Below are 17,443 nucleotides of genomic sequence, written 5' to 3' on the forward strand. Positions count from 1 at the left end.
AAATAGTGAAACTAGACCCTTACCTTTCACCATATACAAAATTTAACTCAAGATGGATTAACAATTTAAATGTAAGACCTCAAACTACTAAAATACTAGAAGAAAACCTAAGAAATACCCTTCTTGATATCAGCCTTGGCAAAGAATTTATGGCCAAGCCCCCAAAAATGGTTGTGACAAAAGCAAAACTTGACATGTAAGAACTAAACTCAAGAGCTTCTGCACAGCAAAAGAAACTATCAACAGACTAAACAGACAACCTACATAATGGGAGAAAATATTTACAAACTATGCATCTGACAAAGGTCTAATATCTAGAATCCATGAGGAACTTGAAAAAACCAAAAAGCAAAAAACAGATAACCCCATTAAAAAGTGGGCCAAAGACATGAACAGACACTTCTCAAAAGAAGACATACAAGCAGCCAATAAACATGAAAAAATGCTCATCATCACTAATCATCAGAAAAATTAAAATCAAAACATGACCAGGCACAGTGGCTCATACCTGTAATCCCAGCACTTTGAGAGGCTGAGGGGGGCAAATTATGTGAGGTCAGGAGTTCTAGACCAGCCTGGCCAACATGGTGAATCCCTGTCTCTACTAAAAATACAAAAATTAGCCAGGCATGGTGGCACAGACCTATAATCCCAGCTACTTGGGAAGCTGAGGCAGGAGAATTGCTTGAGCCCAGGAGACAGAGATTGCAGTGAGCCGAGATCATGGCACTGCACTCCAGCCAGGCCAACAGAGCAAGTCTGTCTCAAAAAAAAAATAAAATAAAAAGAAAGAAAGAAAATCAAAACACAATAGGATACAATTGTACAACAGTCAGAATGGCTATTATTAAAAAGTTGAATAGTAACAGATGCTTGCCAGATTGCAGAGAAAAGGGAATGCTTAAACATTGTTGGTGGGAATGTAAATTAGTTAAGCCACTACTGAAAATAGAAAGCAGTTGGGAGATTTCTCAAAGAACATAAAACAGAGTTACCATTTGACCCAGCAATCCCATTACTGGGTATATAAACAAAGCAACATAAATCATTATACCTAAAAGGCACATGCACTTGTATGTTCATTGCCATGCTATTTACAATGGCACACGGAATCAACCTAGGCACCCAACAACAGTGGACTGGATAAAGAAAATATGGTACATATGTACCATGGAATATTACATAGCCATAAAAAAGAGTGAAATCATGTCCTTTACAGCAACATGGATGTTGTAAGCCAGCACAGGAACAGAAAACTAAATACCACATGTTCTCACATATAACTGGGAGCTAAACATTAAGTACACATGGACATAAACACAGAAACAATAGACACTGCAGACTACTAGAGCAGGGAGGGAAGGAGAGGGATTTGGGTTGAAAACTACCTGTTGGGTACTATGCTCACTACCTGTGTCTAATATGCCCACGTAGCAATCCTGCACATGTATCCCTGAATCTAAAATAAAAGCTGAAATTATTTTTTTAAAAGAAACTAGATTAGCCAAAGTAATTTTGAAAACTAAAAACAAAGTTGGAGAACTCAAACTACATAAGGTTTAAGTCTCACCCTAAAGCTACAATAAAGTTTTTGTGCTACTGGTGAAAAACAGACACATACAGCAGTGAAACAAGGTAGAGAGTCCAGAAATAGAACCATATTTATATGGTCAACTGATTTTTTATTTTGAGAGGTGGTTAGTCACTGAGTGGCTTACTCTATTTTGTTAATAGCTTTATTCAGATGTAATTTACATAACTGTAAAATTCAACCACTGTGAGTGTACAGTTTGATAATTTTTAGTAAATTTACACAGTTGTCACATTGACATCATCATCCAGTTTTAGGACATTTCCGTCACTCCAAAAAATTACTCATGGCAATATGGAACCATGTTTCCCATCCCCAGCAGATCCCCAATAATCTACTTTCTGCCTATATAAATTTTTTTTTTCTTAGAATGTTTATATAAGTGGAACCCACATAATATCTACTGTTTTTGTGTCTGCATTTTTCGCTTAGCATAATGTTTTTGAGGATAATCTTTCCTACATGTATTAATAATTTGTTCCTTTTTGTGGTTAAATAGTATTCCATTGTATGGATATACTCTATTTACCCCTTCACCAAATGATGAACATTTGGGTTGTTTTCAGTTTTTGGCTATTACAAATAAAGACTATGAATGACTTTGTATGTTTACTCTAATTATAAACTTACAGATATTTTTAAACTTTATTACTAAAAAAAATCTGCAGGATGTTGGTCTGAGACTCTATATACCCTGACAAAATTTAATTCTATTTTATTTTTCATCATGTAATACTTGATATGAAAATAAAAATGTATGTAACAGATTTAATATACAGAATATAATTGTATTGAAACCACTCAACCAAAGAATTAACATTACTAATAACTTGCATCTACAGATGTGTGGCCTAACAGAGCAGTCCCCAACCTTTTTGGCACCAGGTACTAGTTTTGTGGAAAACCACTTTTCCACAGACGGGGGTGGTGAGAGATGGATTTGGGGTGAAACTGTTCCACCTCAGATCATCAGGCATTAGTTAGATTCTCATAAGAAGCATGCAACCTAGATCCCTTGCATGTGCAGTTCATAATAGGGTTCGTACTCCTATGAGAATCCAATGCTGTACCTGATCTAACAGGAGGCAGAGCTCAGGTGGTAATGCTCACCTGCCTGCCACTTAACTCCTGCTGTGTGGCCTGGTTCCTAACAGGCCATGGACTGGTACTGGTCTGCAGCCCAGGGGTTGTGGACCCCTGGCCTAACATATTACTTATCCTGGAACAAGGTCCATGTGCTTAAGCAGAATGTTTTTCTCCTATTGCTAGGTGTAGTGTTTTGTATATCTGTTAGGCCCAATTGTTCTGTAGTGTTTTTCAAATACCCTGTTTCCTTCTTGATCTTTTGCCTAGTTGATCTATTCATTATTGAAAATGTGGTATTGAAATATACTACTATTATTGTGTTATTCTGTTCATTTTTTCAATTTTGTCAATGTTTGCTTCATATATTTTGATGCTCTGCTGTTACATTCATATGTGTTTGTACTTTTTATATCTTTCTGTTGGATTGACTCTTTTATTATTAGGTAATGTCTTTCTTTGTCCCTTGTGAGTTATTGGCTTAAAGTCCAATATAGATGTGTTCATTTCGTTCTCCTTTGGTTACAATTTGCATGGTACATCTTTTTCTATCCTTTCACTTTCAACCTACGTGTGTCCTTAAATCTAAAGTGAGTTTCTTGGAGGCAGTATATAGTTCTACTTTTTTCTATCAAGCCATTTTATGTCTTTTGATTAGGGAGTTTAATCCATTTACATTTACCATAATTATTGGTACAGAAGAACTTACTAATGCCATTTTACTATTTTCTATATGATATGTGGTTATTCTGACCTTCTTTTCTTCTCTTGTTGGCTTCCTTTGGGTTTCATTTATTTTTTTGTTTAGTGACATACTTTTATTCCTTTTTCATTTTCTTTTGTGCATATTCTATAGGCATTTTCTTTGTGTTTACCATAAGGATTACATAAAACATCTTCTAGTTATACCAATCTATTTTAAACTATAACAACTTTAACTACATACAAAAAAATCTACTCCTTTACATTCACCCTCTCTTTATGTTATTGATGTCACAAATTACATATTTTTATATTTTGCATCTATTATCATAGTTTTACAGTAATTTTTTTTATTATTTAAATTATATGCCAGAAATCAAAGTGATTTATCCACCACCTTTACAATATTACAATATTCTATATTTGTCTATAAATTTAACTTTACCAGAGAGCTTTTAAGTTTTTGTATGCTTTGGTGTTGTTGTCTAGTGTGTTTGTTTCAACTGAAGGAACTCTCAGCAATTTATGTAAGACATGTCTAGTGTTGATGAATTCCTTCAGTTTTTGTTTATATAGGGAGGGCTTATTTCTCCTTCATTTTTGAAGTGGGTTATGCCAAATATAGTATTCTAAGTTGGTGGGGTTTTTTTCTTTCAGCACTTTGAGTATATTATCCCACTCCCTTCTAGTCTGCCATGCTTCTGCTGAAAAACCTGCTGACAATCTCATGGGGATTTCCTTGCATGTGATAAGAATTTTTCTTCTTGATGCTTTCAAGATTTTCTTTTTGTCTTTTATTTTCGACAGTTTGATTATAATGTGTCTCTTTATGAGCTTCTTTGGGTTCATATTATTGGACTTGTTTAAGCTTCTTGAATTTGAATTTCCATTTCTTTCCTCCAACTGGGGAAAATTTTGACCATTATTTCTTCAAGTAAGCTCCCTGCTCCATTCTCTCTGCTCCATTCACTATCTCTCTCTCTCTCTCTCTCTCTCTCTCTCTCTCCCTCTCCCCCCCCACCCCTTCTTAAATTCCCATAATGTATACATCAGTCCACTTGAATGTGTTCATAAGGGTCTTAGGCCCTCTTCTTTTTGTTCCTCTGACTCAGTAATTTCAAGTGACCTATTTTCCAGTTCACTGATTCTTCCTTTTGCTTGGCCAAGTCTGTTGTTGACGACTCTCTAATGAATTTTTCAAATAAATTACCGTATTCTTCAGATCTAGAATTGTTCCTTTTTAATAATTTCAAACTCTGTTGATATTCTCATTTTGTTCATGCATCATTTCCCACATTTTGTTTAGTTTTCTATTTGTATTCTCTAATATATTGAGTTTCTTTAAGATGATTATTTTGAACTCTTTGTCAGGTAATACACAGATTTCTGTTTCTTTAACCCTTTTCCCATTTAGAATAAAAAAGTACAGCTTGCTTCCAGTGCTCATTTAATTTTACATAAATACACTTTTTGAGGCTGAAGAAAATCTGACTGGTTTTCAATGTGAAAATAAAACATGAAAACTGTTCCTGGAGTTATTTCTGAACAGAACTAACATCAGAATAGTCTATTTCGGAAAAAATAAATTCACCAAATGAATCCTCAGCCAAAAGCTGTACAAGAATGATGTTACCTTCACACGTAGGAATGCTGTGTTTTCTAGGATATGACATTTTCAGTGATGGAGAATTACTATATTTTGTAAATGGAAATACCACTACTAAAAACAGAATGCTGTAAATACAATGATGTCTTTTATTTCCAAAGTCAATATACTAGAGTGATACGACAATAATAATAAAAGTGAGATATTTTGAGGTAAAGTTATCTTGGCATAAATGTCACAGCTGCAAGTGCTACCAGTGAGTATTGTTGGGACAAGTAGGAAAAGGGTTAAAATCAGTTACTGGATTTTTTTTTTTTTTTTTTTTTTTTTTTGTCTCTCTGATTGGGCCATGTTTCCCTGTCTCTTTGTATGCTTTCTTTTTGTTGACTTTAATATGAAAAAGTAGTCACATCCTTATGGACTGACTTTGTACAGGGGACATTTTTCATAAATCAGTTCAGGTAGAGATTCTAAGAGCCTCTCAAACTTTTTATGGGAATTTATCTTCTCTGGGCTTGTGCATGTAATTCCTAACTAGTGAAGTTTTCCAGTTTCTTTTTCAGGAACTTGTAGTATCTTGCTGCCCCTACTATCTGTCTGAAATACTGCAGGTTCTCTGATGCTAGAAGCCACTGAAATATATTTTGCTCTCAGTGGCACCCAGGTATGCAGAGTATGCCAGATCTCTATCACATGATACAGAAATTAGTCCCTTGAGCAGCCACTATAAATCTAGAACATTGCATATATCTTCCACTCTTTTCTTTCCCTCAAAAAGGTGAAGCCATGAGTTGCACTTTTCCTCCTAATTGTGAGCTGTGCCAGCTCAGAAAAAGGACTGATGTTTCTGAAATGCCACACTTTTCTTACCCATTTCAGTGTGACCATTCTTGGCTTTGAGCTTGTCTGGGGTACTGTGACTTCCTAAACGGTTTCTGAAGTTATCATAATGGCTTTTTGAACCATATATTGTTGTAAAGTGAGTGTATCTGTAGAGAACAAAGTCTAGGGCTTCCTATTCTGTTACCTTGCTGATGTCACTCTCAATTAATTCTTTTTCATACTTTTTTTTCTGTCTTTTTACTGTCAAATTGTCTATGCTGTTATATTTGAAGTGAATGTATTGCAAATAACATATAGCTGGTCATGTTTTTAACCCACTCTATCAATTTTCATATTTGCATGGAAGTATTTAGACCATTTATATTTAATATAATTATTGATATGTTAGGGCTTCAATAAACCATATAATTTTTTCTGCTTTTTTTCCTGTTTCCTCTTTTTCTGCCTTCCTGTTACTTGAAATATTATAGTGCTTCCATTTTGATTTGTCAGTAGTGTTTTTAAGTACACCTCTGCATAATTTTTAAAGTTTTTTTAGGTATTACATTGTATCACAACTTATCACATTCTACCAGTGTCATCTTATTACCAGTTCAAGATATATAAAAGCCTTAACTTTCTTTACATCTTTTTATCCTCTCCCATTTATAATTGTGTTAAATATCTCCTCTATACACATTTAGAACCATACCAGTCAATGTGATTATAGTAACATCAGACACTGTTACTATAATCTTTGCTTCAACCATAAAATATACATTTAAAAATTCAAGAGATGGAAAGCCTATTGTATTTATCCATACTTTTGTTATTGTATTATTTCTTCCTTCTTGATGAACCAAGGCTCATTTCCTTTCTGTGTAGGGAACTTCCTGTAGTTACTTTTTTAAAGGTAGATTTGGTGTTGAAAAATTCTCTTAGTTTATTGCATCTGGAAATGATGGATTTTGATCTTTATTTTGCCTTAATTCTTGAAGGATATTTTCACTGGGTACAGGATTCAGGATTGATATTTCTTTTTCTTTCAGTACTTGAAAAATACTCACTTTTCCTTTTGGCAGGCAGATTTTTCTGATGAAAAATCTGCTGTCATTCAAACTGGTTTGGCCCTATAGGTTAGATGTCATTTCTCTATTGTGACTTTCCAGATTTTTTTCTTTTAGTATTTACTGCTCAGAAATTTGATGATAATTTATCTTGGTATAGATTTATTGGGGTTTGCTCAGCTTCTGGAATCTGAAGGTTCATGTTGTTTTGCTAAATTTGATAAGTTTTCAGCCATTATTTCCTTAATACTTTTCAGTCCCACCCTTTCTTCTCTCCTTCCTCATTTATTTCTGTTGACACAGGGAAGGGGATAGGGAATGGTAGCTACTCATTACTGCTGGACAGTGGTGAGAATTCTAGCTCCCCACTGACACCACAAGAGAGGGGTTTCACCCCATGATTCAAAGCCCCAGCTCCCTACTCTGCTTTATCTGACACTCTGGGGAAGCTGGGGTACCTCATTATACCTTGACAAGGGTGAAAGTCTAAGCTCTCCACTTGGCCTTTACTGGAGTGAGTTGGGGAGGGCCACAGTTGTGTGTGTGGGAGGAAGGGGTGTGTGTGTGTGTGTGTGTGTGTGTGTGTGTGTGTGTGTGTGTGTTGTTAAACCTAAGTAGAGAGATTATTTTCTAAATGTTTTCTGTCTTGATATACTGCTGCTTTCTTCATTTCATGGCTAAAGAAAGCTAGGTTTTGTTGGGATTTTTCATCTGTGTCCATTCACATTTCTAGGTTACTAGCTTCTTTAGCTCTAATTCTGGGATATATGAGGCAGAAAGAAAACTTAGGGAACTGACTTCCATGTCATTCTTTAAGACTTAGGGGTCCTACCTGGTCTGACGCTTCTTCACATTTCCTAGTCATCTTATGTTTATCTTATATATAATATCCAGAGTTTTTAGTCATTTAGTGGGAAGAATAGGAAAAAGTATATTTATCTTCCCATTAGCAGAACGCTTATTACCTTTTAAATCTCATATTTATCATTAGCTATGTCTCTATTTTTGTTTCTAATATTAAAACATCAAGTGGGTTGTCATACAAAGAAGTGTTATTTCTGGTGCTGTAAGTTTTGAGAAATATTTAAAATAACCACCTCATACAGATATAGAGCAGTGATTCCTGAATTTGGCAGAAATAGGTAAGTGTTTGTAAGGGCCTTTGTAAAGCTAATATTCTGTGATTTCCAGTGAAGACTAATATCTCATGACTTCCCCACTTTGACTTTCTCCTGGTGATATAATCTATGCTTTCTTTTTTGTTATTATGTTTCCAATGGTTTGATTATATCCTCTGTCAAGATGAGAATCTTTGGGTAGAAGCAATTTCTTATATCTTTACTTTTACTTAAACTATTATTCTGCATAGAACACAATTATGGAAAAGTATCAAGACTCAGTAAACATCTTTATGTTGATGAATTAATAACTCACAAAACACATCTACTTACCCAGTAATAATAATTTCTGGATACGTTTGTGCTCCAAGGTTCCAAGCTCCTCCACTGATTGGCCACTCCTAAATAGATTATCCAGAAAGTATGTATATATGTTCAAATGGCTTAGAAATTTAAAATGAAAATAGCTTAAAATAATGATAAAAAGTTCACTTAGACAAACTAACTGTAAAATAATCAAGAATGAAGTGTGTAGTTGTCTTTTAATTTTTTCATTGAACAAACACGTCTAAATGCACAATTCCATCTCCCTTAAAAATATAGATTTTAGTCAATCTTACCATTTATATAAACAAATCAAAGAAGTATTTTTAATTGTACAAATACAGTGTTGCTACATGTGTCATATAGTCTCATATAGTCTGTGTACCACCAAACTACTGTGGTGCCATTTAACATAGAAGCTATGTAAATAGTGTCTCTTGAAGTTGTCCATCCCAACAGCCCTGGGAAAATAACAGAAATCATAATAGATAATCTGTTACAATTATAAATAGTTGAATCTTGTAGTAAACTATAATAAAAAATTCTAGAATGTTATTTAACAAATGACTTTTAATAATTATGTTTCCTAAACCATTAATTAATTATTAACTAGGAAGACTTGAGTCTTTTTGTTTTCTTAAAACATAAGTTTTCATCTAAAATAAAGCTTATATCTTATGACTCAAATATATATTAATATAAGTACATGCTTAGTATATAAATGCACATAATAGATAAGTATATCAGTATATAATTATATACCTTCTATATAAGAAATTATACCTCTGTAGGCTTAAAGCTAAGTAGCATTTAGAAAGTTTGAATTTAAGAAGTTACATCTTTAATAGATGTTGGTTTTTAAATTAGAAATAATTTAGTTCAAGTCCTCCTATATGGAATGTAAGAAAATAAAGTAATGGGAAAAAGTATGATCATGTGATATGAATACAAGAAAAGTTATTTATAATTTCTACTTTTACCTTATTACTGTATCCTTGTTTTTTATGCTTGACTCCTATGGAATACAGTACTAGAATCAAATCCGGAGGACAATCTGCAAAGTATGCTGTGCATGTAACTGGTGATTCATGAATGTCCATGGGATATGGATTTTCAAAGATTGGAAAACTAATAGATAAAGACAATATATCAGTGTTATTTTACAAAGAAAAAGTAGAAAATAATTTTGATAAAGTAAGCCCTAAAATGTCTCTAAACGTTTACTATAAATTTCACTTGTTTTTTAAGTACCATAAAACAAGAATTGTATGAACAAAAATGATCTTTTTGTAACAGTAATTTATAAAATGTAATGTTAATGCTAGTAAAATTTTACTCAAGCTCAAAATCTACTTCTCATAATTCTAACATTCCACAGTGGCATTGCTTTGCTAATATAGATACAATGAATTCTATTAATCTGAAACTATTATATAACAAGTTTACTTAGTTAATTCACTAAAAATAAACTAAGAACTTTACCTACATACAATGGTAAATATTTATTTCGTATCCTTACAAATATTAAAATATAAATAAATTTTGACTTTCTTTCAGTGGGGGTGCTATGGTTTGGACGTTTGTTTGTCCCCTCCAGATCTCATCTTGAAATTTAGTCCCCAGTGTTGGAGGTGGAGCCTAATGACAGGTGTTTGGCTTATGGGGCAGATCCCTCATGAATTGATTAATGTCCTGTCTAGGAGGTGAATGAGTTCTCCCTTTTCGTTCCTGTGAGAGTTGGTTGTTAAAAAGAGCCTGGAATCTCCTCCTTCTTGCTTGTTTCTTCTTTCATCACGTAACCTCTGCACACACCAGCTCAGCTCCCCTTCACCTTTTGCCATGAGTGAAAACAGCTGAGGTTCTCACCACATACAGATGCCCAATCTTGTAAACAAAATAAACTTTTTTTTTTTTTTTTTTTTTTTTTTTTAATTACTAGCTTCAGGTGTTCCTTTATAGCAACACAAAACAGACTAAGACAGAAAATTAGTACTGAGGAACGGGGTGTTGCTATAAAGATACCTGAAATTGTGGAAGCACTTTAGAAATGAGTGACGGGTAGAAGTTGGAAGAGTTTGGAGAGCTCAGAAGATAAAAATATGAGGGAAAGTTTGGAACTTCTTAGAAATTGGTTAAGTAGTTGTGAGCAAAATACTGACAGAAATATGGGTAGAAAAGGCCATGCTAATGAGGTCTCAGACAGAAATTAGGAACTTATTGGGAACTGGAGCAAATATCCCCATTGTTGCACTGCAGCAAAGAACCTGGCTGCATTGTGGCACTGTAGCAAAGAATTTGGCTGCATTGTGGAAGGCTAACCTTAAGAGTGATGACCTTGAGTATCTGGCAGAAAAAAATTCTAAGCAGCAAAGTGCTCAAGAAGTGGCATTGTTGGCCGGGCGCGGTGGCTCAAGCCTGTAATCCCAGCACTTTGGGAGGCCGAGACGGGCGGATCACGAGGTCAGGAGATCGAGACCATTCTGGCTAACACGGTGAAACCCCGTCTCTACTAAAAAAATTACAAAAAACTAGCCGGGCGAGGAGGCGGGCGCCTGTAGTCCCAGCTACTCGGGAGGCTGAGGCAGGAGAATGGCGTGAACCCAGGAGGCGGAGCTTGCAGTGAGCTGAGATCTGGCCACTGCACTCCAGCCTGGGCGACAGAGCGAGACTCCGTCTCAAAAAAAAACACAAAAAAACAAAAGAAGTGGCATTGTTACTTTTAACAGCTTACACTAAATTATGTCCACAATGGAATCACCTAACGGAAGAATCTATAATTAAAAGAGAAGCAGAGCATTAACATTTGAAAAATTTGCAGCCTGGCCATGTGGTAGTAAAGAAAAGAGTGTTTTCAGGAGGGGAATCTAAGCAACTACTTGCTAAAGAGATTAGCATGACCAGTAAGGGAGCAAGGTATTAATAGTCAAGACAATGGACAAAAGGTATTTCAGAAATCTTTGAGGCCACCCATCCCATCACAGTCCCAGGAGCCTAGGAGAACAGAATGGTTTTGGGGGACAGGACCAGGGCACCACTGCCCTGTGCCCCTTTGGGTCGCTGTTCCTTACATTCCTACAACTCCAGCTCCCACTATGGCTCAAATGGACCCAGTTGCTGCTGTGGTTGCTGCTCCAGAGGGCACAAGCCATAAGCCTTGTGAATCCACATGGTGTTAAGTCTGCAGGCACCCAGAACACAAGAGCCATGGAGGCTTGGCAGCTGCCCCCTAGATATCAGAGGATATATCAAAAAGCCTGGGTGCCCATGCTGAAACCTGTCACATAGGCAGAGCCACCAGCAGTGTGCAACCTCAGTCTGGAAAAGCCTCAGGCATTCAACTCCAACATATGAAAGCAGCCACATGGACTGTGTGCAGCAAAAACATGGGGACAGGACTGCCAAGGCCTTGGGAGACCACTCCTTGCACCAGTGTTTCCAGGATGCAGGACATGGAGTCAAAGAAGATTAGTTTGGAGCTTTAAGATTTAATGTCTACTCTGCTGTGTTTTAAAGCTGCATAAGACTTGTTACGCCTTCCTACTGGAATGGAAATGTTTACCCAAGACCTATACAACCATTGTTACCTTGGAAGTAAAGAACTTGTTTCATATTTTATAATACTTCAAACTTTTGAATGGATGTTAAAATGAATTAAGATTTTGAGACCATTGGAAAGGAATGATTGTATCTTATATGTGAGGACATGAGTTTTGGGGATTCAGGAGAAGAATGCTATGATTGGGATGTTTTTCACCTTCACAGGGGCAGATTCCTCATGAATAGATTAATGCCTTCCCTCAGGGACGAGTTCCCACTCTTAGTTCCTACGAGAGCTGGTTGTTTAAAAAAGCCTGAAACCTGTCCCCACTCTCTCTTGCTTTCTTTCTCACCATGTGATTTCTGCACATTCTGACTTCCCTTCACTTTCTGCAATGAGTAGAAACAGCCTGAGACCCTCAACAGATGCAGACACTCAAACTTGGACTTTCTAGACATCAGAATTGTGAACCAAAATATCATTTTTCTTTATAAATTATCTAGCCTTGAGTATTCCTTCATAACAATATAAAAGGGACTAAGACAAAGACGTAATAGATAGGAAACTTTTAAACTTTTTGCAGGAATAATGAAAAGATGTGTGTCATATGTAGGTTTGTGTGTATATGACTGTGTATATCCAAAAGATCATTTCCTATGTAAACTAGAGAACATAGTTGGAATGAAGACTTATGGATGTAATAACTTTCATATCCTCAAGCTTACTATAACCTTAAAAAGGAAATGAGTATGAAATCAAATTTAAAATCCCTGTAGCTATTTAGAACATCGTATGTACCAGGCACTGCGCAAGGAGGAAATTAGTATTATTCTATGCCATATCTGTTCCAGGTGTCATCATATAACTTCTGAAACTATGTGTTTTTTTAGGGTAGGAGGTGCCTGTTAGAAAACAGTTTTTTCTCATATTATTAGGAACTTAATTAAAAAATTAGGAGTTTAGTCCAATCTCCAGAAAATATGGGGTGTGTGTGTGTGTGTGTGTGTGTGTGTGTATGTGTATGTGTATGTGTGTGTGTTCTGGCAGCAGTTCTCTTTCTACCAATCTGAAATGTTGCAGATAGTATCCCAAATAAGAATAGTTATATATGCAAAATCAGGTTAAAGGAACAATTCATGTCTCTTTAAGTGACAAGTAGGCTAAACTAGAGGTACCAGAGGTTAAACTAGATATATCAGAGATTCTCTGTTTCAGAGTACAAATTATTAACATTTCTAAGATTAAAGAGTTAGAAGATAAATGGATCCCCTTGAAGAAAAGGCCTACAATTTAGAATTTGATAATAGCAAGAGGTAACAATAATAGGCTCCTGACAAAGTTAAATATTATGAAATTTTTTGAGAAAAATTATTTTAGTACATTGGCAAAGAGTAGGCAAAAAGATATTAAAAAGAGAAGTAGCTAAAAATTTACAAGAGGAATTTAGACATAAAAGTATAAACTGGTTGCTGTGAAAATAGAAATGAAGATATGAATCCAAGAAATCAAGAATAGAAATAATTTCTAAACCCTAATGCTTGCCTTTGGGTTGGGGATTAAATGGAGAGAAAAAGATAAAAAGAAAAAAAAATGAAAAGGATTCCAAAGTTATAACTTGTTTAACATTCAATATAGCTGAGAGGTAACCATTTGGAGGGAAAGAGAACATACTCAGTTTTTGACATGTTAAATTCCATGTAACAGCCAATGAAGTGGGAATGCCACAGAGATTTTAATACATGCTAAAAAAGGTAAAATGTTAGAGAAAACTTGCAAACAAAATGTTAATTCACATACTTATATAGGGTAATGAAAACCACAAGAATGTATGTATACATAAAATGGTAACTTTTATGTTATGCATATTCTGTCACAATAAAATAAAATTTAAACGAAAGAATATATATATACAGTATATATATATAATTTATATATATATATAAAATATATATATATAATTTATATATATATATAAAATATATATATATAATTTATATATATATATAAAATATATATATACACACACACACATACACACACTGAAGAAAGTGGCCATGAAAGGTAAAGTATAATGGGCCTGCAAGGATGTTAGATACTTAGGCAAAGTATGAGTAACCAACAAATATGACATACAAAGAAGAGCTGAATACCAATGAGATTAGAAGAGTATATTTTAATAAGACTCATATTAGAACTTCTTAGAGGAATAAGCATAAATCCTTACATCTACACAAAAAGTCTTATGTTGATAATTAGGGCAGCTAGGTAGAATTCCCAGTTATGATGATTTCATGGCCCAAATCCTACATCCCTTTTAAAATCCTGAGAATAATATCTGCAAATTAGTATGAGGAAGAACCCTGGATCTTACATTTACAAACAACTTGAAGAGTAGAATTCGGATTGATTTATTCAACAAAAATTTATTGAGATCTGACTCCATGTGGAGACAGAGCCCCTCCTTCATGGAGTCTACAGCCTAGCGGGAAGACAATCTTTAAGCAACAGCAAATAGAAAATTGTATCTGTGTCAAAAGCTATGAAGAGAGAAATGTGGGGGTTATGAGAGCCCATATTAGGATATGTTACCAAATTATACAGATAATGAATTTTTTAAAAAAATAGGGAAGTGATATCTGACTTGAGAATCTTACAGATAAGATGTTGGTAAAGAGAAAAATTGAAGAGAAAGTTATTCCAGGCCAAGGAGAGACAACTTACAAAATTGTATTACAAATATATAAGGCTAAAAAATCAGTGGAAGAACATAAAATGATGGAAATTAGTTTCATGCTATTACCATTATAATAAAAATGGACAGAAGATTTTTACTGACAATGTAAAGGAGTGGAGAGCACCACTATAATAGCAGTATTCTACACTTTTTTCAATTGCCTGTAACATAATGAAAAAGGAAAAAAGTAAAAGAAGGCCCCAGTCTTCTCTGCCCCTGAGATTCTGGTGTTCTGTGTTGTCTGCTGCAGTAGTGCAATAATACTTTTATCATGTGTCATTTTCCATTACTTAGCTATCACATTGCACAAGTTTTCATAATGATTGATTTTCTTTAAGGAAACAACAAAAATGTGATCAATTTTATGTGTCCTGAGTCTTCAATGTTTCTGTCCAAACATCAGGTGCTGCCTTTAAGTTGTCTTACAGTTTTCTCAGTGTTTCCCAAATTCTCCTGGTTTCATTTTCACCATTGAACCAAAGTGCATTTCTGTAATTCTAGCAAACCAATATTCACACAAAGAATATTTTCTATCTAAAGAATACAAATGCCAATTATCTAAAATAAATAGAGTTTAAAAGTGTTAATCTGTACATGGATAACTTACTTGCTTTGTGTCAGATCAACTACAATGAGATCTTTCTCCAGAAGTACTACGACAGCATAGGGTTCTTGAAATTCTACAAGTAAAAAAAAAAAAAAAGAAAAGTTTCCATATTGTATATATTATAAAATCAGCAAAACTGCACTTCCTTTATCCCTATACAAATATTATTTAAATGATGTGAGAAGACCAAACTATAAACCAAAGTAAGAAGTAACAAAGAGCACTTAAAAAATGTGCTTCTCAAATTTAATATTAAGATCACTAGAAAGAACAACAAAAAATTAAAAGTAGCATAGTATAGAGTTAAATATATCTCAATAATCATGGAGTGATGATAATATTGGATTATGTGAAGACAGTGAATCTGTCACCTGATCTCACAAACATTTATCTTTTTCTTCCATAACCTTTGTATTTTAGATCTGATTTTATGCCTACAAGAAGATGTACTGGGGAATAGTATCTCTGCTTCTCTGGGATATGACATATATTCACATCCGTATAAGAACAACACTGCTTAGAATAAAAAGTTTACTTTAAATTCAATGTAATTAGAAATATATTTATAGGTTGTGTAAACACATCAGATCAATCTGGTTCAACTTTAACATAACAAAGCTCTTCAGTTGCCATGGACACCCAGATTGAAGGCCATGAACACGCCAAGATAAACCAAGCATGCAACCACAGGTAGAAGCTAAGTGTCCAGAACAAGGAACATGCACTAAAATTAAGAAGCATACATTGCATGGCGGGCTGCAGGATCCAATCAGACAGCCCTGGTATCACACCAGGGAAGGATCCAATCAGAGCATACCTCCTGACATCATCCTATGGCAAGATCCAATTAGGATCATGCCTCATTACCCTCAGACTATAAAACCTGCCCCAATCCTCAGCCTGGGGAGACAGATTTGAGATCTGTCTCCTTGCCAGTTCACTCACAATAAACCTTTCTTGCTGCAAAAACTTGGTTCTTCAGTGTTTGGCTTTCCATTGTGCATGGGCAAATGGACCCAGTTTAGTTCAACAACAAAGTTGGTGACCCAGATCAGACTTCTCTAAATCCTTTCAGGAGATTTCTGCCTGTGGCTCACTAGCTCCATATTAGGGATGGGATCCACCTGAGGGTCTGAGCAACTGTCCAGGTGTTTTACTCAGTGATTTGCTCTTGGTTCCTATCTCTCCAGCATGGCCCTGCTGACTTTTGGTGCTTTTACTTTCATTTTTGCAGCAAAGAGAAGTTTTGAATTTTGGAACACATTTTTTCATTATTTTTATTTTTATTTTGTGGTGAATTAATCTCTGTACAAGTGACCAACTCTCAGCTCCTTTCTTATCAACTTCCACTAGGGGGCCTTGTCAACCTCCACAAGGGGGCTTTGTTAGGGGATTTCAACTTTAATTGAAAGGAGAATAAGGGGTATGTTCACGTGGTACTCTTGATTATAAATTTGACTAGGAACTTGACTGGGAACTTGGAACTTGGATGTGTATATGTGTATGTGTTAAGTTTCGGGTTTGTCTAGTCACTTGTTTAATGTTGTTAAGACCACTCAGCAAACCCTGAAGAAGCTGCCAGTGGCAGCCAAGGAGGCCTGACTCAGAGTTGCTGTCTACTCCAATCAACTAGACTGAGCAAATTATTTGCTTGATTATGGGCTGGAGATCAACCTTCCCCATCCAGAATGGATTAAAGATGTCTGAAGCTTACAGGGACAAGTTTGAGCCTTGTCTGTTTGCTCCCATTGAGGGGATCAAACTCAGAGTCCAAAATGCTGTGGTTTGTCTTGTTTGATTGGCTGTTTCTGTTTCTGTTTGTATTCTGATATAAGCAGTAATATTTGGCTTAAACAGTGGTTAACATTTTGATAGTACAGAAACAGCCTAATTAGAAAATTATTTAATTGAGGGACTACATTGCTCCCTCCAGCCCTTTTAGGTACTCCTAGGTGACTAGGGGATACCCAACCCATTGGTGATTCACTGGGAAGGAATCTCCATAAGTACCACATTACAGACCCAAAATATATATATCTCTGTCTAGTGCAGGGCCTTGCTCTAACCATCTGAGATAAACCTCCAAGCAAAATGAGGAATGTAATTGTAGCAGGACTTCAGCAGAACAAGGCATAAAGGTCCAACGGTGGCCAAAGAAAATGCTTCTTCCTTTCTTGTGGTCTTTAAAGCTTTCGGGCAATACAGTAACATTGACCCGAACACCCAGGTAACCTAAGAGTTTTATCAGTCA

General features: G+C 35.3%; 1 protein-coding gene across 6 annotated transcripts in view; it reads right to left on the reverse strand.

Annotated features, from left to right (window-relative positions):
* The window catches only part of STXBP5L (syntaxin binding protein 5L), a 478,212-nt gene that overhangs the window by 159,070 nt on the left and 301,699 nt on the right, over positions 1-17,443 (reverse strand). For all 6 annotated transcript variants that reach the window (XM_005548039.4, XM_005548040.4, XM_074033375.1 and 3 more), the window contains 3 exons: positions 15,193-15,265; positions 9,294-9,441; positions 8,323-8,390 (listed from right to left, as the gene is read on the reverse strand). In XM_005548039.4, coding sequence (XP_005548096.1) covers positions 8,323-8,390; positions 9,294-9,441; positions 15,193-15,265 — 289 coding nt within the window. The remainder of the gene's footprint in view (positions 1-8,322; positions 8,391-9,293; positions 9,442-15,192; positions 15,266-17,443) is intronic.

The sequence above is a fragment of the Macaca fascicularis genome, chromosome 2, assembly GCF_037993035.2.
Source record: "Macaca fascicularis isolate 582-1 chromosome 2, T2T-MFA8v1.1".
NCBI lineage: Eukaryota > Metazoa > Chordata > Mammalia > Primates > Cercopithecidae > Macaca > Macaca fascicularis.